The following is a 22,910-nucleotide window of genomic DNA, read 5'->3' as shown; positions in this document are numbered from 1 at the left end:
AGGTTCTGTGGAAAACTGAACGCCTGCCGAGATAAAATCAATCCAATCTCTTTCCTGTTTTCATGGAACAATTAACGGAACTGAAAATAAATCATGGGAAACATGCATATGAAAGGATTTTCACGTGAAAACACATCCTGGTTGGAACACATGGGCGGAACACGGTCATTATTCACATGGGCTGCAATTTCATCTGCACCGTAGAAGAGCGCATGCGCTATGACCTATGTCGGCAAGTGCGGGCTGAAAATGGAGGGATAGATCCTCCACATTCAGCCCACAATGATGTTTACGGTCGGAAAACTGATCTTGAAATTTTGCACGCAAGTATAAAGTTGCCCAACATGAAAGAGATGGTAGGTGGCTGCTGTGTTTGCTCGGATGAGAGAGGCTGGGCCGAAAATCCCCTCGTGTATTGCGATGGCCATGGTTGCAATGTGGCCGTTCACCAAGGTTTGTATCAAAATATTATGCGATCTGACATCCGTACTGAAGAAAATGACACTGTTCATTGTTTATTTTCAACAATCAAATTGAAATTCTTTTCGTTTCAGCTTGTTATGGTATTGTACAAGTCCCCACTGGGCCTTGGTATTGTCGGAAATGCGAAAGTCAGGAGAGACAGGCACGAGTGGTAAGAATCAGCGGCCATTTTGAATGTTTGTTTACAATCAGATCCCGTTATAATGCTGTTTATGTATTTTTGCGAGATGCATGTGACTTAGTATACACTGGTACATGTGCTTGGTATAGCTGTTCACATTTCTGCTGAAGCATTTTTCAATTCATGCAGATTATAGAATGAATAAACTTAAAAATGTGTAATTTGAAGGACACGACGGATTTACCTCCCTTACATCCGTTGTAGCATGCGAGGTAACTCTTTCATCATTTTCTGAATGGAAAGATGTGAAGAAATCATAACATAACATATTGATTATTTTTTGCCATTGTTTTAATCATTTTCATTGAAGGAAAGTTGTAGTTGCCATTCTATGCTGACACATTTTAATTTCTGTACTGGCTAGCGAACAGTTATTGCCATATTTTAGTGGTATTTACAAAATAAACCCACCATTCGTTAAATTAATGAAACATAATTAATTATGATACTTAATTAGCTATTCACCGATGTGTCCAGCCCGTTCACTGCTGCCGATCTTTTTTTGATATAACGCGACGGAAGGGAATCATGGCCGTACAAATAGATGCTTTCTCACAACTAACTGTAACAGTTATCGCCATTCAGAATTTCTCATGCCATTCGTGAATTAATATATATTTATATCATACAGTAAACTCGAATAATTTATTGTGTGACTATTTGAGTGTTTCTTTTACAGTAGATTGATAGGGAATGAAACAAATTAAAGACTTGTGAACTTGAACTTCCTATTATACATAGGTCGTGGGACATCCCACCGACTATGTTAAATAATTTTTTAATTCATAACTTTATCTTTAACTTTCTCTTATGTTACCTGCTGTGAAGAACATTTTTTGCTGTCCTTTATTGTTGTCAAATAGTGTGGGGAAAATACCGGAATTGTAATTGACCAGAACTGCGCACATGTGATACTGATGTATTGGTGATAACTGATATGCTGTGATAACTGTTCGCTAGCCAGTACAGTGACCAAACATTTCTGAAACTTCTCTGTGCCATGCATGTTTGTGTTATTTTGGAGTTAGCATTATTCACTGGAAATTCCAAGCATTACATTACACCTGAAGTTTAGAGTTTGAAGCATGACTAGATAATCTGTTGTGAAAATCTGATTTCCTCAGTGGGTAGCTTAGTGACTGAAGCATTCGCTTGTCACCCTCAAGACTGGGTTCGATTCCCCACATGGGTACAAAATGTGAAGCCCCTTTCAGGTGTCCCTCGCCATGATATTGGTGGAATATTGCTAATAGTGGCGTAAAACTAAAGTCACTCACTCACTTTGATATGTACAATGTGTCTCAATACATTGCTTCATTTAATTAGCTTATCTTTTGAATATATTTTGGTTAGGCTTCTGTTGATTCACTTTGTGGAAGCATGGTTCAATCTGTCAGATCAAGATATGACTGAAATACTGTTCAAATCACTGTTGAACATGCTAAACACTCATTTTCCTTTTGATGAAGGACTGTGTCTCCAAGGAAAGTTTTGTTATTTCATGATGCAGCAGTACTTCATGTCCGTGCCAGATATTTTTAACGTCAGTGTGCAGCATGAGAGCCCAGTGTTAAGTGCATGTTAGTGTCCGGCTGGATTAGGCCCAGTTTATTTCATCATTTCTATTCATGTCCTTAATACAAATTTGCAATGTTTACAGAGAGGTGACATCTGTTTTCAGAGATGTGAGTTGTGTCCTCAAAAAGATGGTGCTTTAAAGCGAACAGATACTCAAGGTATGTATTCATTAAGTTGACTTTTACTTGGCATTAAATTGACTCTTGCCTGGCAAGTTGGTATAAATGTATATGTCCAAAGTCTCCTCTCTAATTTGGAATAATATATGTACAAATTTATGTACACAATATATAATATAAGATGTGGACTTACTTATTTCTCCGTTTCGTGGCAACAAGTTTGACGTCAACTCAGTTCACAGGGTGTTTTTCTCCAGAGCATATCTCCAAATGTTTTCAGTATGTGCACGCAATGACCAAATGGTAAACTGGTGCTTTTAATTGTCGACAGAATGGGTATGTGACATCTCCCCAACTCATACCTTTGTTAAAAACTAGCCACGCAATTGCAAAGTTACAAATCCCTGTTATATGTAACTGTGTTGATGGTTCAGTAACCATCTTTGTACAGAGAGAGAAAAGTTGGAAAACACTCGTCAAGTTGGACAGATTACTTAAAGTCTTTTGAAAGACTTGCTATAATGATGACATAATCTTTTGAACTTGACTTGGCCAGGGGATTTGTCATCTTTTGATGACTTTGTTTTTCATTGTAGATTTTTGTTCTCTCAGATTTCAAAGTTTACATATGAGGCAGATCCCCAGTATTTGTCTTGTTGAAATGTTGGTTGGAAGCAGCATTGGTTATAGCCAACTGTTCCACAGTTTAATAACTTGCTTCATGATGTGTTGTGGTTAGAGTTAGGAGAAAACAACTCCGTCCCGACGAGTTGTTCTAGATGTCTCACCAATAAGTTCCTCCTGACTTTCTCACTGATGAGTGGCCACACTCATCCCTAAAAGTGTGTAGATTGTCCCAGTTGCACCAGAACATGAACAGTTTCTATATGCGTAACTTCTGTTTCAGGTTGGTGTCATGTAGTGTGTCGCGTTGTTTATCCCGGAGGCATGGTTTGCGAATGTACAGACAATGGAACCAATAGTATTGAAGAATGTTCCCCCAGAGAGATTCAATAAGGTGAGTCTAGTTTGATTTGTTAATTAGTACATGCTGGAAGTTTACAAACTTTCTTTGATAAACTTCATGGGGATGTCAGCTATGATGGGTTTCCAGCAATCTATTGCTAGCATGAGGTGTATCTACTGAAACAGGTTGTCAGATTTCACAATTCCAGATTCCAAGTCATAATACCTGATGGCATTGGACATTGCTCATAACAGTGGGGGCGGTGGGGTAGCCTAGTGGTTAATGCGTTCACTCGTCACGCCGAAGGCCCGGGTTCGATTCCCCACATGGGTACAATGTGTGAAGCCCATTTCTGGTGTTCCCCCGCCATGATATTGCTGGAATATTGCTAAAAGCGGCGTAAAACCCAACTCACTCACTCATAACAGTGATTTTACTGGAGATGGTTGGCTGCAGGATACTTTCAGGATTTTATCAGCTCTTGATAGGACATTCTTCTGGATCATTACCAAATTTAGAAATGTTGTTAAGGACATATTTGTTGGCAGTCAGTCAGTGTCATGGAATGAAGCAATCTGCAAGTACAGGTCTGTCTAGTCAAGCTTGATTATTTACATGCCACGAAAAGTAGCTGCTGGAATAGCTGGACTGCAGCAAAGGAAAAGATGCAACTTGATGGTCCTTATAAACCAGGGATTTGGATTTAAGCCTGGTATAATTGGATCCTCTGGATCCACCTCTGCTTATCTGATTGTAACTCCTTGTGCTTTGATGTGACCATTTTCGAAATACATTTGTAAGTTTTAGCTGTATGTTATTTGATAAATTATACAAAAAAATTGTCAGTGGTTTAAACTGTTGCTGGCATTAGACATCAACTGATAGTTGTGTGACTGAATGTATTTGTTTCAGACTTGTTATATATGCGAGGAACAGGGTCGAGAGACTAAGTCTACCACCGGATCCTGTATGACTTGTAACAAAAATGGATGCAAGCAGAACTTTCATGTTACATGGTAAGTTGGTACTTCAGACTAGTCAGGGGACATGATGGGGTCCAGCGTCCGGCTAATCGCCAGCCCGAGGCTGTATCGGGCGGTGGTTTCGGGTGGTTTCAAATATTTGCAGGCATTGTGGTCTTCAGTTTCCTGCCATGTTTCTTCTTCAACTGGAATCTTTCGAGAATTTTTTCTTTATCAATTTTCTGGAATCATCCATGATCCATCATGTTACGATAACTTACAGTTTCACTTCCTGGTATTTCAGTGCTTTGCACATGGGAATGTCAACACCAGTCTCTAACGAAAAAAACTTCTCTCTACGCCATAGGCTTCATTAACTGATTTTGTGGAAACAGTGTGAAACTGTGTACAGTGTAGTCTATTTTGTTTTTATTGGTTTGACTTTAACAAAATGGGCCTGCAGATTTCATTCAGGGCCTGTAGATTTTAAAGCCTGCAGGCGGCAGCAGGCCCTGATGGCCAACTGGCAAATTAACGTTTTGCAAACACTGGATGGGTCAGCCTTGTTGTTAAAGTGTTCTCTCCGCACGCTGACAACCCATGACACATGAAGCCCGTTACTGATCTCCACCATAATGATATTGCTAAAAGCAGCATAAATCCATAATCACTTCAGAACAGATTCAAGACTAGAGTTGTGAGAGGTGACTTGTGAATTGGGTGGCCAGACTGTTACTGGGTTAATTGTATGTCATCGATACGCATGGATTTTTGCTCAGTATCAATCACTGGATTGTCTTGTCCAGACGATTATGTACTAGTCTGCCGTAATATGCATGGAATATTGCTGATAGGGTCATCCAAGGGGACAGTTGGTCAGTGTCTGTACAAAAGAGCCAATCTGAATGCCTGTTTTTGATTATTTCGATTTATAGAATTTGCATACCTTGTTTATATGAAATAAAAGATACTGATTTCTTGACCAACATTTGACCAAATTAATGTTGGATCCACTGTTATTTGACAAGCTGAACTGTTGTTAATTCAAGCCATTGACTGAATTTGTAAAAGTTTCAGCACTTGCCTTCAGGGGTTAGTTTTGATGTGAACATGTGATCTCAGTATCAGGCTTGACCTCTGGTTTGTTGCAGTGCTCAGGCACAAGGTCTGCTGTGCGAGGAAGCTGGTAACTATGGCGACAATGTCAAGTATTGTGGCTACTGTTCTTACCACTACAAGAAACTGGTATGAACTGACTTTTTGTTCATTGACTAGAAACTGATAATGTCCACACTATCATGTAACAGGTCCAGGGATTTATTGAGGGTTCCCATGAAAACACAGTGTCCTTTAGCTGTGGTGGCTCAGTGGGTTAGATGTAACGGGTCCAGGGATTTATTGAGGGTACCCATGAAAACACAGTGTCCTTTAGCTGTGGTGGCTCAGTGGGTTAGATGCTAACAGGTCCAGGGATTTATTGAGGGTTCCCATGAAAACACAGTGTCCTTTAGCTGTGGTGGCTCAGTGGGTTAGATGTAACAGGTCCAGGGATTTTTTGAGGGTTCCCATGAAAACACAGTGTCCTTTAGCTGTGGTGGCTCAGTGGGTTAGATCACTGTGTCACAGATGAGGCTCAACCCAAAAGAGAACTAGAATCTGTACTTAATTTAGAAAGAGTAATACTGACTGTCAAATTCTTTTATTCTGTTTCTGTTTTTGTACATTCAGAGGTATGGGTAGACGTTGGGTATTGGGTATTTTTGCCCACATCAGGGGTGGAAATAAACCATTGCCCGAGTCCAGTGTTTTTTCTGTCGGGCAAGCAAATTTGTATATCACACTGTACCGGTGTCCAGTTGATATTCCAATGTTAATTATGTTTTGTTTTTTTTAAGAATCAACAAGAAAACAGCCGGTATAGTGGAAAAATTATCCGGGCAAGTGATTTTACATGTGTCACTGTACCGGAGTACACTAGCAATTTTAAAGTTATTTCCACCCCTGCACATTTGTTAGAGAATTTAGGCCTAATTTCCGCCCATTGTTTATATGAATATAGATATGACATCAGCTCAGTTAGCGAATGAAGACCACACCTGGTTGTATTATGTATGATGTGGTTGTGTCTCCAAACCAAAAACAGATTAGGACATACACCTTGAATGGAAATGTTATGAGCTGGTTACAACTCACTAAGGTCGTCCATGTGTTAGTATGAATCAGGTACGTGCCCTAACTGGACTCATCACCATGGTGACAAATAATTCTTCTTCAGAAAAAGGATGCTAACATCAAAACCATTCCTGCATTCAAACCGATCCCGTCCGAGAATGCTACCCCTGACACAACACCGGAGAAGATCGCTCCTGTGAAGCCGGACAAGGAAAAGGCTAGAAAGGTGTGTATGAGTGTTGGTAGGAGTTGCAGATACCTGTCAAAGAAGTGAGTCATTGTGGGGGTAATTGAGGGGTGTTTGGATTGTTTGTAGGCCCAGATTCTCAGCTGCTTTAATGTGATGCGACTCTGCTACGTTCATCTGTGGTAATTAGCTGTCTCTAGGGTTCACAAGGGTGGGAAGCAAAGTCCATCTACAACTTGAAGACACAAATGTCTGACAGCTACTTGTCTGAAGCTCAACTCAAGTATTAATCTCGTTTGGTCTAATGTGCTGGTATATACTAAAATGAAGCTAAGATGGGCAAGATGACTCAGATGGTTTTGGCGATCACTGCAACGTGTTTTGGAGATTGATTATTTTTACGACTGTTGTGTGACACAATACAATATTTACTGCAACAATTAGCCATTTGAGAAATCATTTGTGATTAGTGAAAAGTATATGATGAAATATTTTCATCAAGGCAGGGATAAAGTTAACCAAGAAAAATATTCTAGCAAGAGATAGTGTATGGTTTTACTCTGCTTTTAAAAATATTTTGGCAATATCATGGCGGGAAATAGGCTTCACATTATACACTTCTGTAGCATGGAACCCAGGACGCTGCTTAGACCCCAGTATTACATAACCGCCTGTGTCCACAAGCCCAAATACTGGTAACATTAACCATTCCAGGTTAGTGAGCTAGTTCTTTTTCCACAAGCCCAAATACTGGTAACATTAACCGTTCCAGGTTAGTGAGGTAGTTCTATTTTCCATCCCTGTGAAGGAGAAGCTAATTACTCAAATGGTTCTGGTCATGTTCCACCCTTGTGGAGCCCCAGAAAAGGTGGTGCAGTGTTTGTGGCATGCTTCACCATTCGAGTAACCTGTGATTTGTGTTCCTAATGATTTTGTGACTTTGTTTTCCAGTGTTTGTTTATTATCTTCATTGTACATTATGTGTTTGTAGAAAGCTTTATTGATGTAATTACAAGACCTCTAGGAGAAGACCCATGTTAAACTGGACCCGTGAAGGTCCGGGTTAGAATATTGATCTTCAGTAACCCATGCTTGTCGTAAGAAATGACTAACGGGATCGTAGAAATGACTAACGGACCCGATCGGGTACAATGGTCATTTCTGGTTCCCCCGCTGATGTTGGGAATTGCTAAAAAGCTGCAGCGTACAGTCAGTCATCAGGTTCCCACATGTCATCGCCCAGATCATGCTGTTGATCACTGGATTGTCTGGTCCAGACTTGATTATTTACAGACTGCCACCATATAGCTGGAATATTGCTGAGTGCGGTGAAAAACTAAACTCACTCACTCACCCATGTTAAACTGGGTTAACAGCACTATTGCAGTTGTTATTTCGTCTTCAATAATCACGACTTCATATTCCATGCCACATTTCAGGGCTAGAATAAGCAACCAGCAACCTTGTAAGAAGTTACAAAATGGATTGGGTGGTCAGGCTCCATGACTTGGTTCATAGTGTGTCATTGTACCCATTTGACACAGATTGATGCTCACAGTATCAATCTCTGGATTGTATGGTCCAGACTGGAGTATTTGCAGTCTGTTGTCATGTAGCTGTAGTATTGCTGAGCGCTAACAGTAAACAAAACCAAATCACATTCCACACCTTAATTTGACAAACAACTAAATATATCTGGGAGATCACACGTGAGTTCCACCATCATTGATACATATTTAACGATTTAGGGTGATAGTTCCCTAGCAATCTATTGCTTGCTGAAACAGGCGGCTATACAAGAATATGTGGTCAGATTCAGTGACTTGTTTCATTGCATCATAGATCCTGGTTTGTGAATTTGTGTCATAGTCTTCAAACAACATGCAGATAGTTTCTCATTTGGGTTTCAGGGCTCGATTTAAGAGATGTTAACCCAGTTGCACAAGTGCAACCTAAGATAAAAACCTAGTTGTACAATCCTAATTCCAGTTGCACTGTTTTTATTGCAATATGTAATATCAGACCCAGGTAATCAGACAATGTGAAGCCCATGCTATGTGAATTATTTAGAAAGCCAAAACCAAACTCAGTTTATTGCAATATGTAATATCAGAAATATGCTATTGAATTATTTAGATGTTTTATTCAGAAGTTTACCCACTCAAAAATTGACTTTCACCTGGGGCATGTTAGACTAATAACTAGGTTGCACTTTGTAATATTGGGTTGCACCAGTGCAAGGAACAAAGCACTAAATCGAGCCCTGGTTTTATTCTGATGTAGCCATTACTTAGCTGACTTCCACTTACTCTGTTCAAGCTATTCACATTATTCCATAGAAGTTAATTCTGTTGTGGTGCTTTCAACTGATGCTTCTGTGTCACATTACTGCTTAGACTATAGTTATCATGCCACACTTTATTTGCTGGTGACTGTTTGTATGCAGGGGTAAAATGTAACCCTTACACAGCTACTGTTAACTGTTATGTAATAAATATGACTCTGGAACACTTTAATCTGTACTGGTCAGACCAGATGCTATGTAACATTAAGGGCTGTCCTAATTCTCATTGAAGCTGTACAATATTCTCAATTTTGGTCTCAGTCAGATGATATCTATTTCAGTCAAAATGTGAATACTGACTAGTGTTGTAATAAACTTCAATTAGTGTTCCCTTGTGTTTATTATGGCCGTAGTTGACTGTACTGTATATGGGTTGAAGTTCTACCCCACAGCCAATGTATTCCCAGGCTGTCTTGCTTTGCTATTCAGGGGTGGAAATAACTTTAAAATTGCTAGTGTACTCCGGTACAGTGGCACATGTAAAATCACTTGCCCTGATAATTTTTCCACTACTTCCACGTTTTCTTGTTGATTTTTTAAATAAACAACATAATTAATATTGGAAAGTCAACTGGACACCGGTACAGTGTGATATACAAATTTGCTTGCCCGACAGAAAAAACACTGACTCGGGTGTCGGGCAATGGGTTATTTCCACCCCTGCTATTGTGTGTTAGCATGCTACTGATTACTCCAATGGTAAGCCTCTCACTATATTGAGATGTGCTGGTCCTGTAATCAGTATAGAGAATACACAATTTAATTTCCAGATCTTCACAATCTTTTGTGAGCAGAGCAAGGAACGAAACAAGACATCGTTGGACCATGCAGCAATTCAGAGTCAAGCTTCGGGTAGTAGTGAAGTGGTTAAACAGAGACCTCAGGCAACGCCTCCATCTCATAATAATAGTGCTATGTCAGATTCATCGTCGATGATGTCTCCGGAATTTGCTGGATTCACGGAGGCGGATCTGAAAAATCATCCTGCGAACTCTCAGATTGTGGAGTCGATTAGTAAACCGGAGATGGCAGGGTCTTCATTGAGTAATTCTTCATGTAGTCCACCAGGACACGACCAAAAACTGATCATGGACGCACGGTTTACAGTGACGGATTCCAACTGTTTGTTTTCCACGGCCTCGTCACCCTTTACTAATGCCAGCCCGGCCAGTAGTTCTGGGACTGGGGAGGTGACAAGCCCACAAAACCAAGGGTCATTCTCAAATTCATTCGAAAAGTTTCTGAGTGGAAGTGCTCCAAATACTGCTGAGGAAGACAGTGGTGGGAAAGGAAGTGATGGTGAACAGCCCTCTGGGAAACGGTCACGGTCAAGGTCAGTGTGTCTTTTCGGTTGTGTTTTGATTTTTATTGTCCCCGCCGCAACATGGAACGGGAAACTGTTTATTCAATTGTTTCTTGTTAACGTGATATCTCATGAGCCAATGTACCCAATGTCTTCAAATTTGGTGACAGCCTACATTGGGGCATTACGCAGACACCAGTCGATTTGGGTGACCTTGACCTTATTATCAAGGTCACCACGACACTTTGACCACTTTTCAAACTCTTGATAACACGATCTCTCATGCCCTGTTGAACCCAATGTCTTCAAAAAAAATTAACATCCTACATTGGGGCATTACAAGGACATCAGTCATTTCAAGGTGACCTTTACCTTATTTTCAAGGTCACATGACACTTTACAAATCTTGTTATTGCAAAAACTACATCACACAAAAGGTAATCTTGACCTAAAGATAAAAACTAGCAAAAATGTTATATTTAATTTTTCTTTAGCAGCGGGGGGACATTGCCATGTTAGTGGCAAACACTTGTTATCAACTGAGTTAGAGCCGTGCTAAAAATTATTCGTAATCAACTTTTTCTGTTTGTTTTATTTTGTTCAATATTTTTTCACCTTACAAATGACTAATGGATTCTGATTGGCCCATGCTTGTATACTCCATTGAGTCCATATATCCCGGCCCGTGAAGATCCGGGGTAGAATAGGTCTTCAGCAACCCACGCTTGCCACAATAGGCGACTATGCTTGTCGTAAGAGGCGACTAACGGGATCGGGTGGTCAGGCTCGCTGACTTGGTTGACACATGTCATCGGTTCCCAACTGCGCAGATCGATGCTCATGCTGTTGATCACTGGATTGTCTGGTCCAGACTCGATTATTTACAGACTGCCACCATATAGCTGGAATATTGCTGAGTGCGGCGTAAAACTAAACTCACTCACTCACCCATATATCCCTCTAGCGTATAAGTATAAGGCCACATTTTTGTACTTGTTATATGGATCTGCCCACTGTGCATTTTGTGGAAATAGAAAAAAGATAAAAGCAATTAAGAGAAGTGATCTACTACATTCCCCGCTGTACCAGTTAAATGATGAAATGTCATTTACATTATTATGTAGGGAAGGGAGGTTACTCAAGTTCCCTTTGCCTGTCTGCCATGTGTATTTGCTTTTGTCCATCAAATGCTTCATTGTGGTGTTCTTATCTTTATGACATGGATTATTTTCCGCTGAATTTAACACAGATAATACATCGACCTTAGTCTGCTGCAAGATAGGTATGCAACTTATACTGTCCACAGGAGATGCTAGGTATTTTAAAACAATCAAAGTATCAGATATTTATGCAGTATGGCTGCACATTAACCGTAGATTTGCATATGTCTCACAATTGAAATATTATTAAGTGAATACAGGAAGCTTAGTGTCATGGGGACAATTGTGGTCTTGCTCAGGGACTTTTAGATGATTTAGCCACAAGGTGACTAGTGGTGGTCCGATTAATTGAAATAATCGAAGATTGGTCGCAGTGACTAAACGACTAAAATCGATCATGTTTTCTCATAATCTAACACAAACAATTCTGGAACACTTGTTTTCATCAACAATATTTATCACAAGGTTGGTTTTGTCTGTTTCATTTCATAAGCACTGCAAGCTCGTTCCAAGTCATGATTGAATTTATCTTAAAGACTCCAAGAAATTTATGTTCCTTACACACTAGTCATCCTATAAAGATGTGAAATTTTGCCAAAAAAGCTCCAGATTAACAACATGTTTTTTTCCTTATTTTTTTTGTGCATTAACAAATTTCATAAATGACGCTAACCAATTATTTTCGATGATTGATCGGTGGTAATGAACCAATCATCAATTACGAGATTTTAACCAATTCCCAACACTAAAGGTGATCAACGGTAACTGTAATAACCGATGGTTCCAAATTAGTCTGCTGTTAAGACACGTGCTACATTGAGGAAATGGGCTATTCACAAGAGAGAAAGTGTTGACTTTTTTGGGTTACAAGATTGACAAACATGTTATTAACTGGAAATGAGATTTGATTCTATGTGTTTCTAATCTAGGAGTTCCTTAACCTTTCACAAAATGGTAACCAGGTCTCCGTGACTTTCCTCATTTCAAACACTGAATATCTATTTTTCTTACTTGCTTTGCAAGTTTTTTTATTCTGTTAATTGTTTCAGGTAAATAGTGTATGCTAGTTCTGCATCTGAAATAGTTTCTTGTCATGTTATTGGTTGTAAAAAAATTAGTCATAATTTTTAACAAAGGTTCACAGATTATTTTTTTTCGAGTGTAGTCCCCAACCCTGCCCTAGTATCATGTCTCCTGCCAAAACGCCCATAATCCCCTAAAAAATTTGGACCTTTAGTCTGGAAACTGTAGTAACAATGAGGTAGAATTGTTCAGGTATAAAGTGTTGCTTCATTATAGTGAAGTATTGATTGGCTTGTATAGACACGTCATCGCTCTGCTCACATGTATAGATCTCAGGAGAAGGAAAAGAAGAAGGTTCGGCGAGGGAAGATATCCAGTTGTGTGGGTGGCAAGGGGAAGATGAACAAGGACACGCTGCAGACGGGGAAGGCAGTGCTCACCCCAGGGGCCAAGAAACTCTCTTTGCGGAAAAAGTCCAGCAGTTCCTCCAATGGTCTCCCTCCTGGAGTCCAAGGGGGGCCCAACTGTTCCTCCATGGCTGGGCAAGGGTAGGGAGAGATTCAGTCCTGAATGCTTTCTGTCTCATAGTAGATCCTAGTAGATGTTTGTGGGAGGCCGATATATGCCTGTATTCTGTTCCATATGGTGTCTTCATGTCCCAGTTGCCTAGACCGATGTTCATGTTGTTGATCACTGGATAGTCTGGTGTAGACACCATATAGCTGGAATATTGCTGAGTGAAGTGTTAAACAATAAACCAACTGTTCCATATTGGAATTAAACATTTTCCATTTCACCATTGCATTACATTATCAGATTTACAGATTGTACTCAGTAAGAAGGCAAGTGAAATACTTTGTTTTTCTTTATTGCATTGGATGTCATACCAGCTACCTCTGGGGTACACACACTAAGGAAATTATTGGGATATATAATGCTTTAGTAATGCTGCTAACTGCCATGGGCACGTGGTTAAAACTGAATGTCTGTGTGGGGAAGATGTAGGCAGAACAGCTTCTGTAACAGTGTGTTTGGTGGATCACCCTACTTCCAGAGTCTCAGTGCTCCAGGCCCAGTGTCACTACCCAGGTTTGGACAGTCAGGTGAGTTGGGGAGATCTTGTCACACTGGGTGATCTTGTCACACTGGGAGATCAAGTTACACGTTGAGATTTGTCATACGTTGAGATCATGTCACACTGAGACATTTTGTCTGACATGGAGATCTTCTCACACTTTGAGATGATGTCACTCTTGGAGATGGCATCACACTCAGTGACTGGGAGATCTTGTCACACTGGGAGATCATGTCCCACTGGAAGATCTTGTCACTCTTGGAGGTCATGTCACACTGGGACATCTTGTCACACTGGAAGATCTCACTTGGAGATCATGTCACACTGGGAGATCATGTCACACTGGGAGATCATGTCACACTGGGAGATCATGTCACTGGTTAAGATCTTGTCACACATTGAGGTCTTGTCACACTTGGAGGTCAAGTTTCACTGGGAGATCTTGTCAAACTGGGAGATCATGTCACACTGGGAGATCTTGTCACACCTTGAGATCTTGTCAAACTTGGAGGTCAAGTTACCCTGGCAGATCTTGTCACATTGGGAGATCAAGTTACACTGGGAGATCTTGTCACATGAGAAGATCATGTCACACTGGGAGATTTAATTGCATTAGAGGTCATATCACTTTGAGATCTTGCCACACTTGGAGTCATGTCACTCTTGGAGATCTGGTCACATTGGGAGATCATGTCACACGGGGGGATCGAATCGAATTAGGAGGTTGTATCGCATTAGGAGGTCAAACCACTGAGGTGTTATCACACTTGGATGGAAGTCATGTCACTCTTGGCATCTTGTCACAGTGGGAGGTCATATCACACTGGGAGATCGTATCACATTGGGAGGTCATATCACATTGGGACATCATATCACATTAGGAGGTCATATCACATTATAACATTATCACATAATTTTTATTGTTTGAGAAAATAACATGATTAATAGTAAAATGAAATTGATGCGTTATCAGTTTTTTGAATCACTGGTGGAGATGTTCGTGGAGGAGGTCAGATCATACTGGGAGATCCTAAAATGAAATTGATGTGTTATCAGTTTCTTGAATCACTGATGGAGATGTTGTTCGTGGAGGAGGTCAGATCATACTGGGAGATTGTATCACACTGGGAGATCATATCACATTGGGAGGTCATATCACATTGGGAGGTCATATCACACTGGGAGATCATATCACACTGGTAGATTGTATCACACTGGGAGATCATATCACATTGGGAGGTCATATCACACGGAGATTGTATCACACTGGGAGATCATATCACACTGGGAGATTGTATCACACTGGGAGATTGTATCACACTGGGAGATCATATCACACTGGGAGATCATATCACACTGGGAGATTGTATCACACTGGGAGATCATATCACATTGGGAGGTCATATTACACTGGGAGTTCGCATCACACTGGGAGATCGCGTCACACTGGGGAGATCATATCACACTGGGAGTTCACATCACACTGGGAGATCGCATCACACTGGGAGATCGTATCACACTTAAGCACTTATTAAGATCCCCAATGTTTCAATTTTTTCTTTAGCAGCATAAGACAACAAACATAATTTTAATGATGTTTATTAAAGTTTCAAGTTACCGTCTGACATTTTCAAAAGCAAAATTTTTATAACTGTTTCATTTTTGATAATTTTTATTGTTTGAGAAAATAACATGATTAATCCTAAAATGAAATTGATGCGTTTCTTGAATCACTGGTGGAGATGTTGTTCGTGGCAGGTTTTGATGGAAGAAGCTCATCAGCGTGTGAGTCCAGCCGCGGAGGAGGTGATGCAGACAAGGACCCAGTCAATGGCTACTTGTGTCCCCCTAAAGTGTTCCCATCACTGTCCAAGTGTGGAGAGGGCCAAGGAGGGTGAGTGTCTGTCAATGATTGCTTGCTCCAGTTGACTCCAGGGTACCAGGACAGTTAGTGACGTACCCACTGATACATCGATACATTAATACTGTCTGTCGACAACCCGTGAAGATTCCGCGTTAGAATTGATCTTAAGCAACCTATGCTTGTCGTAAGAGGCGATTCACTCACTCACTGTCGAGGTATAACCCTCAGCTAATTCAGTGATTATTTTTCAAACAGCAATTGGACATGAAAATGAATATTGCAACTTCTGATAGAACATTGGGCGGTGGGGTAGCCTAGTGGTTAAAGCGTTGTCTCGTCACGCCGAAGACCCGGGTTCGATTCCCCACATGGGCACAATGTGTTAAGCCAATTTCTGGTGTCCCCAGCCGTGATATTGCTGGAATATTGCTAAAAGCGGCGTAAAACTAAACTCAGTCAGTCAGTGATAGAACATTATTCTGTCTTACTACCAAAATATTCTCCACCATGTTCACGACATTTCGTTGACAGATATCAATTAATATGAGTCAGGACTTGTATGCACTAATACTTTTACTGTAAACAGATGTTATTGTTGAATGTGGTGTCAGAATGTCACCAAGAGTATGTGATTCTCTGAATCGATGCCTCCTCCTCCAGGTTCCCCACGTCCATGGAGCAGCTGCTGGAGAGGCAGTGGGAGCAGGGATCACAGTTCCTCATGGAGCAGAGCCAGCACTTCGACAGTCAGTATATCCTGTACACACCCAGGAACACCCATCCTACAAATGGTCCTCAGCAACCAATACTGGTTGTATGAGGACGTAAACAGAATCACACACTGATTTGGTTGATGCATGTCACCATATCTCAGTTTCGGAAAACAGTGTTCATGTCAATCACTGGATGGTCTGGCCCATATTCTGTTATTTACAGACCGCTGTCCTATAGCTTTGATATTGCTGATTTCGGCGTTTAGCAACGGACAAGTATAAACAGCTTTCTGTTGTACCAGACACTGATTCAAGGCCAACAGATATATGTGTTCCTTTTTAAGCTCATCCAGAGCAAGGACAGGAGGGTTTTTTCATTATTTGTAGGGATGGGTATTGCAGAGAATATTCATATTGCGATATATTGCGATGCGAAAGCATGTATTGCGATATGTTTTGCAATATATTGCATGAAGTATTTTTTCTTACAAAAAACTACTTATAATCGAGTTACTGCTTGATTTATATAGCAAAAACACAACAAAATCACTATGTTTGATTAAGCTTTAATAATAAATTGTAATCATGATAGAATAAAAATGTGAATAATATTTGGCACAAATAAAAATCCGAAGATTTTGGAGTGTTACGCCATTTTCCGAATACAAGTCAAAATACTGGTTTTCGATCAGCGTATCGCAATACATATCGCTTTCATGTCTGAACTGGTAAATACTGGTAAACCGGTTATATTGCGCAGCCCTAGTTATTTGTTCATAAATATTTCTCATTTTTATGCAAAACAGTAATCTGTAGTAGGACTGTACTAGCTTACTTTCAAGTGACAAAGGGTGGTGTGGGTAGCCTAGTGGTTAAAGCGCTATTTGTTCATAAATATTTCCCCACATGGGCACAATGTGTTAAGCCCATTCTGGTCCCCCTACCGTAATCTGGAATATTGCTAGGACTGGCGTAAAACTAAACTAGTCTTTCAGTCAGTGACAAATAAATGTTGCTATATTGGAGATAATGACTAGGTTATATGTGATCAAAGCTTAAGCTTGTTGTTACTGATGTTTGAGCAGGCTCGTTCATTGTCAGGATGCTGAAGGTGAAATACTGTCATGAAGTTCTCTTCTGTCAGTGACAGGCTTCCTACTCCTCTCATTCTAGTAGCGTCGCTGCTAAACTGTCTACATCAGCTAAAGACTGAGAACACCCGGCTGGAAGAGTATGTGAAGTCTCTGACTGAGAGACGGAACCAGCTGCTCACCATCAACGCCAGGCTCTCCCTCCCCTTCAACACCGTCAACAACAACTCCTCCATGTCACATTCACCCCCTGACTCACCACCAGACATCAAGTCACAGGTAGGTCAAGCATATTAATGTATCAGACATCAAGTCACAGGCAGGTCAATCATGTTAACATATCAGACATCAAGTCACAGGAAGGTCAAGCATGTTAACGTATCAGACATCAAGTCACAGTAAGGTCAAGCATGTTAACGTATCAGACATCGGGTCACAGGAAGGTCAAGCATGTTAACGTATCAGACATCAAGTCACAGGTAGGTCAAGCATGTTAACGTATCAGACATCAAGTCACAGGAAGGTCAAGCATGTTAACATATCAGACATCAAGTCACAGGAAGGTCAAGCATGTTAACATATCAGACATCAAGTCACAGGGAAGGTCAAGTGTTAACGTATCAGACATCAAGTCACACAAGCATGTTAACATATCAGACATCAAGTCACAGGAAGGTCAAGCATGTTAACATATCAGACATCAAGTCACAGGTAGGTCAAGCATGTTAACGTATCAGACATCAAGTCACAGGAAGGTCAAGCATGTTAACATATCAGACATCAAGTCACAGGAAGGTCAAGCATGTTAACATATCAGACATCAAGTCACAGGAAGGTCAAGCATGTTAACGTATCAGACATCAAGTCACAGTAAGGTCAAGCATGTTAACGTATCAGACATCAAGTCACAGGAAGGTCAAGCATGTTAACGTATCAGACATCAAGTCACAGGCAGGTCAGTCATGTTAACGTATCAGACATCAAGTCACAGGAAGGTCAAGCATGTTAACGTATCAGACATCAAGTCACAGGTAGGTCAAGCATGTTAACGTATCAGACATCAAGTCACAGGAAGGTCAAGCATGTTAACATATCAGACATCAAGTCACAGGAAGGTCAAGCATGTTAACATATCAGACATCAAGTCACAGGAGGTCAAGCATGTTAACGTATCAGACATCAAGTCACAGTAAGGTCAAGCATGTTAACGTATCAGACATCAAGTCACAGGAAGGTCAAGCATGTTAACGTATCAGACATCAAGTCACAGGAAGGTCAAGCATGTTTATGGCATAGGATTCACCCCCATGAACCTCTGGGTTATAATGGTACAACAATGTATTCAGGTGAGCATCCTTGGTGGCCTGGTGGGTTCCATTTACCCCAAGGATAGTTCCTCAATATTGGCTTGTCTGGTCCAGATTCAATTATTTACAGACTGCCTTCAATTAGCTGAACCCAGAATACTTGAACACAAACAGTAATGATGCAGGTGAGTATTTGTCTGTTCAGGAACATTATGATTGGTACAAATTGTGTGATTATTGACGACTACAGTGCATGTTGTGTGTGGTTTCAGGTGGCTCAGTCTCCGGTTGACCACTCGGCCAGCCAGAGTCCAGCTCCTCCAATCATCAACCCCATCACACCATCTAACTCTGACGACGCCCCGAGTCCCTGTGGTGAGTACATGTGTAGGAACTCAGACAATGTCCCAGTTCTGTGGTCAGTGCATTTGTAATAACTCGGATAGCGCCACAGTTCCAGGTCAGTTGTACTGGACAGTTCAGGATCCCATGTGTGAGTTAACATCAGATGTCATTTAACATCAGGTGTCATACAGGTATTGGGATGATTCCCAGATTTCAGCTGAAAACATTTGGAGGCAGATCTTTCAGTGTGACAGCAGCTGTCAAATGGAATCAGCTCCCTGACTCTTGAAAACACTCTGACTCTCTTCCATCGTTCAAAGCCCTCCTGAAGACCTATCTGTTCAACAACTATCTCTGACTCGACTCTCTTTGCTAAAGCGGTTTGAGTGTGCATTGATGTGTGAAAAAGCACTATACAAATGGAGCTATTATTATTATTAGGATATGATTTCAGTGGAATTGAGTTTTGCCATGTTCATGGTGTGCAAGCTGGAGTGTTACTGTTGCTTAAAAGAACAATCATTTGCTGACCAGTTATCAAACAATAACTCCAACCAAACGTCATCTTTTGACCTGTGAACAGTGTGCTGACATTTCAGTACAACTTTGTTCTCAGTCTTTGCTGTTGAAATGTGGAATTCTTTGGTAAATTTAGAGGATATCCGTTCAGTTTGGAACACAGTACACCTTTCTACCAGGTGTGTTTGTTGCTGTTGGACCAGACAGTAAACATTGTTGGCTGCACTGTTGTAAACAGGTCTCAGAGCAGTTAAACAGATGGAAAATGAAAGTCCATGGTGACGTTTAACATAAACCCTCATGGGAATTGCACAGTGGAATTAATTCTCAGGAATCTTGTATGTACCAACTAAACGGATCAGGTGGTCAGACCTTGTTGTCAGAACCTTGCAGGGCCGGTGGGGTAGCCTAATGGTTAAAGCGTTGGCTCGTCACGCCGAAGACCCAGGTTCGAATCCCACATGGGTACAATGTGTGAAGCCCATTTCTGGTGTCCCCGCCTTGATGTTGCTGGAATATTGCTAAAAGCGGGTAAAACCAAACTCAGTCAGTCAGAACCTTGCAGAGTGAGGTGTTAAACAACAAATGTACATTACGTGTACATCCGAGTAAGATATTAAACAACCAACAAATGTCCAGTAGTGTTCATCTATAAGCTCCATGGTTTGTTTTGTTGACAGAGTGTGTGTCTCCACTTGTAGCAGGGTCCGGGGTGACAGTGAAGACCATCCCTGACCGATCACAGCCAGGCGTACAGGTGCCCTCTACCTCTCAGGTCAGCTGCACAGACTGCAAGCTTCCTTCAAACAATTGAACATATTTTTCAGTTAGATGACAACATTTCTTTGAAAATTAAATATATTGCAAGTCATTCCATGGCATTTAATGGAATAAAACTGCAATCCTGTTTTCATTTATGTTCATAAAGCAGAAAGAAAGGCTTGAATCCAGGAATGCCTGTAGCAACTAGCCGGCTTGCCCAATAGCCATGAAAATATTACTCATTTTTGTATTTTAGTTTGGTTCCCGATCTTACACACTGTTGGTTCAGTTTAGAAAGATAATATGAAATATCAGACTTCCATGCAGTGAGATAGCACAAAATGTCTGTGACTGGTAACCTGTTGTTATTTTGTTACTTTCATCATTCCTTAATCTCTGGCCAACCGTGTTATATTAAAATGGAAAAAATAATCTCGGTTTTCGTTCACAGGATCAAAAACCACAGCCTGGTTTCAGCATTGGTCAGTCCTCATCATCATCGGTTCCCATGGCAACCAGTTTACCTTACCCTCTCCCTCTCCAGACTCATGTAAGCGGCCATCGAGTGATGGACGGGAAACCCAAGGACAAAACTTGAAACATTCTGGTGGACAGTCATTGTTCCACAACATCCCATGTTAAACAGGGCCCTGAATACATCAGTACGTGCTAAAGACTCGACACAGCGGAAGCCAGATTGATCAACTCCTCCAGGAGCTTATCCTCCTTTCGTGCAATGATACAGGTGCTGTGATTGGATGACAGAGGTAGTGATGGACATATTGGACCTTCTTTTAGAATCAGGTCTCCAAGGATACTGGCAGGTCGTGGATGAAACATCTTGTATTATCACTGGAGTTGTCATGCCTCGATTCGTGTTTTGGCCATGAGATTCACTTGTTTAATGATTCATGCATCGTCTAAGACTGGTGATTGGCTGATGTATTTCAGCTTGATACCTTGATAATACATTTTTAATGCAATGTTTGCCTTTTAAAGAATATGAAAAAATGAATTCCCTTTTTGATATTTTTTAAAACTGTCTGCTAATGTTACTGTGACTTAGGAAAAGAATCCTGTTCTCAATATACTCTGGTCTTATTTCTGGTTAGTGTGAACTTTTATGAACATTGTGTACTGACCAGAATGTGGTAGACATGGTCCATCAAACACCCTGGACATATAGCTCAAATTCATGTGTTCCAACCAGAGTAGTTAACTGGTCGTTATAAAACATGTGTTCATCAATGGTTATTTCTAAAGATTTGTTTATATTCATGGGCTTGTTGTTTTTTAATATTTTGTCTACTATTAGTAACAGAAATAAAATTTCAATTTGCCGTATTTGCCTTAATTGATGCTGGCAATTAGAAAATTGAAAAGAAAGGCTCTTATGAAAACCACTATAATTTGAATTTGTTTTCAGAGAATGTGAACAAGCAAACTTTATTCAAAGGTTAATAAAATGCAAGCTTTTTCAGTAAACATTTCTCTCAAGTTAGTATTGGTCTAGGTGTGGGGTGGTTTTACAGATTAGTTATTTACTGAGAGAAATAGATAAAGGAACACAGAAAACTTCAAGCGTTCCTTTAATATTTTCCAGTTTTTGTTACCAGGCTCTGAAAAGCGCTACGGGAGGAAATCTGAGAATATATAAAGGAACACTGCCATGAAGTGGTGTTCACTTATTTGTTTCCCTCAGTATATGTTCGTAAAGAAGTTGGTCAGAGTATGCTTTTTGGTAGAGTACTTATTGAAAGAAGTATGGTATATATACCACTCCAAAGTAGTTACAGACACCCATTCTGTTCATATGATGGCAGTTAATATATCCCAACAGATTACCATCAGTAAATATTCTGATGTTCTGTAACTTCTTTCAAGAAGTACATTAATATCCCAGTCTAATGGCAGTGGGTTGGTTGAGAATAGCAAACCAATACTGAGTTTTATTGTAATAGTTTCACGCAGTAATTTTCAACTGCATATGCCTGAAGATGGCAGTGTTGGATGTTGAAAGTTGAGTGCTTTAGGGAGTATGTCATTCAAAGATGTGGTTACAGAGGCCCAGTGTTCCAGTCATCAATAATCATGTTCTCATCATCATGTACTGAAGGGGTCATTGTCATAGTTGTATAGAATTTATTTTGAGAATGAAAATCATCATGCCTCTAGACTTGTCACTGAACTATTTTCAAGTCCATGTTTATTGATGGAACTGCATTTTTTCCATGCGTTTTACACTGATTCTTATTGATGGATATGGGAGTGAGATTTTAGTGAATAGGTTTAGAATTTATAGACGAAAGTGACAAGGCTGGTTGGCTATTTGAATTAGTTGAGATTGATGGATGAGTGGTGTGAGAATGAGACAATGGATGCACGTGTCGGAAACCAATGGATGCACGTGTCAGAAACCAAACAGACTAATGGATCGCCTACTGTATGTAATTGATTGCTGTGATATAGCAGCAATATTACTGACTGCTGGCGATATTTTCTCTTTATTGATGATGTATAGTGATTGTTAATTTACCAGCAACAAACTGATCAATTGTTTCCTTGAATAATATGCTTCTTTGATTACACTGACTGACTGAGTTTGGTTTACGCCGCTTTTAGCAATATTCCAGCAACATCACGGCGGGGGACACCAGAAATGGGCTTCACACATTGTGCCCATGTGGGGATTCGAACCCGGGTCTTCGGCGTGACGAGCCAACGCTTTAACCATTAGGCTACCCCACCGCCCCTC

General features: G+C 40.5%; 1 protein-coding gene across 1 annotated transcript; it reads left to right on the top strand.

Moving 5' to 3' along the window:
* Nucleotides 1–230: 230 nt before the first annotated feature.
* Nucleotides 231–21,495, top strand: LOC124264481 (protein AF-17-like). Its single transcript, XM_046699225.1, is given in 17 exon segments — nucleotides 231–453; nucleotides 555–634; nucleotides 2,346–2,400; nucleotides 3,269–3,288; nucleotides 3,290–3,379; nucleotides 4,241–4,344; nucleotides 5,442–5,535; nucleotides 6,566–6,688; nucleotides 9,764–10,326; nucleotides 12,809–13,027; nucleotides 13,485–13,582; nucleotides 15,313–15,448; nucleotides 16,079–16,164; nucleotides 17,305–17,501; nucleotides 18,802–18,904; nucleotides 20,074–20,168; nucleotides 20,607–21,495. Coding segments are annotated over 17 exon segments (2,319 nt in total). The 5' UTR covers nucleotides 231–344; the 3' UTR covers nucleotides 20,754–21,495.
* Nucleotides 21,496–22,910: the final 1,415 nt, after the last annotated feature.

Source organism: Haliotis rubra, unplaced genomic scaffold (assembly GCF_003918875.1).
Source record: "Haliotis rubra isolate DU_JTF1 unplaced genomic scaffold, ASM391887v1 Scf1206, whole genome shotgun sequence".
In the NCBI taxonomy this organism is placed as follows: domain Eukaryota; kingdom Metazoa; phylum Mollusca; class Gastropoda; order Lepetellida; family Haliotidae; genus Haliotis; species Haliotis rubra.
Note: the sequence above shows the minus strand (reverse complement) of the source record. Positions and strands in the feature narration are given on the sequence as shown.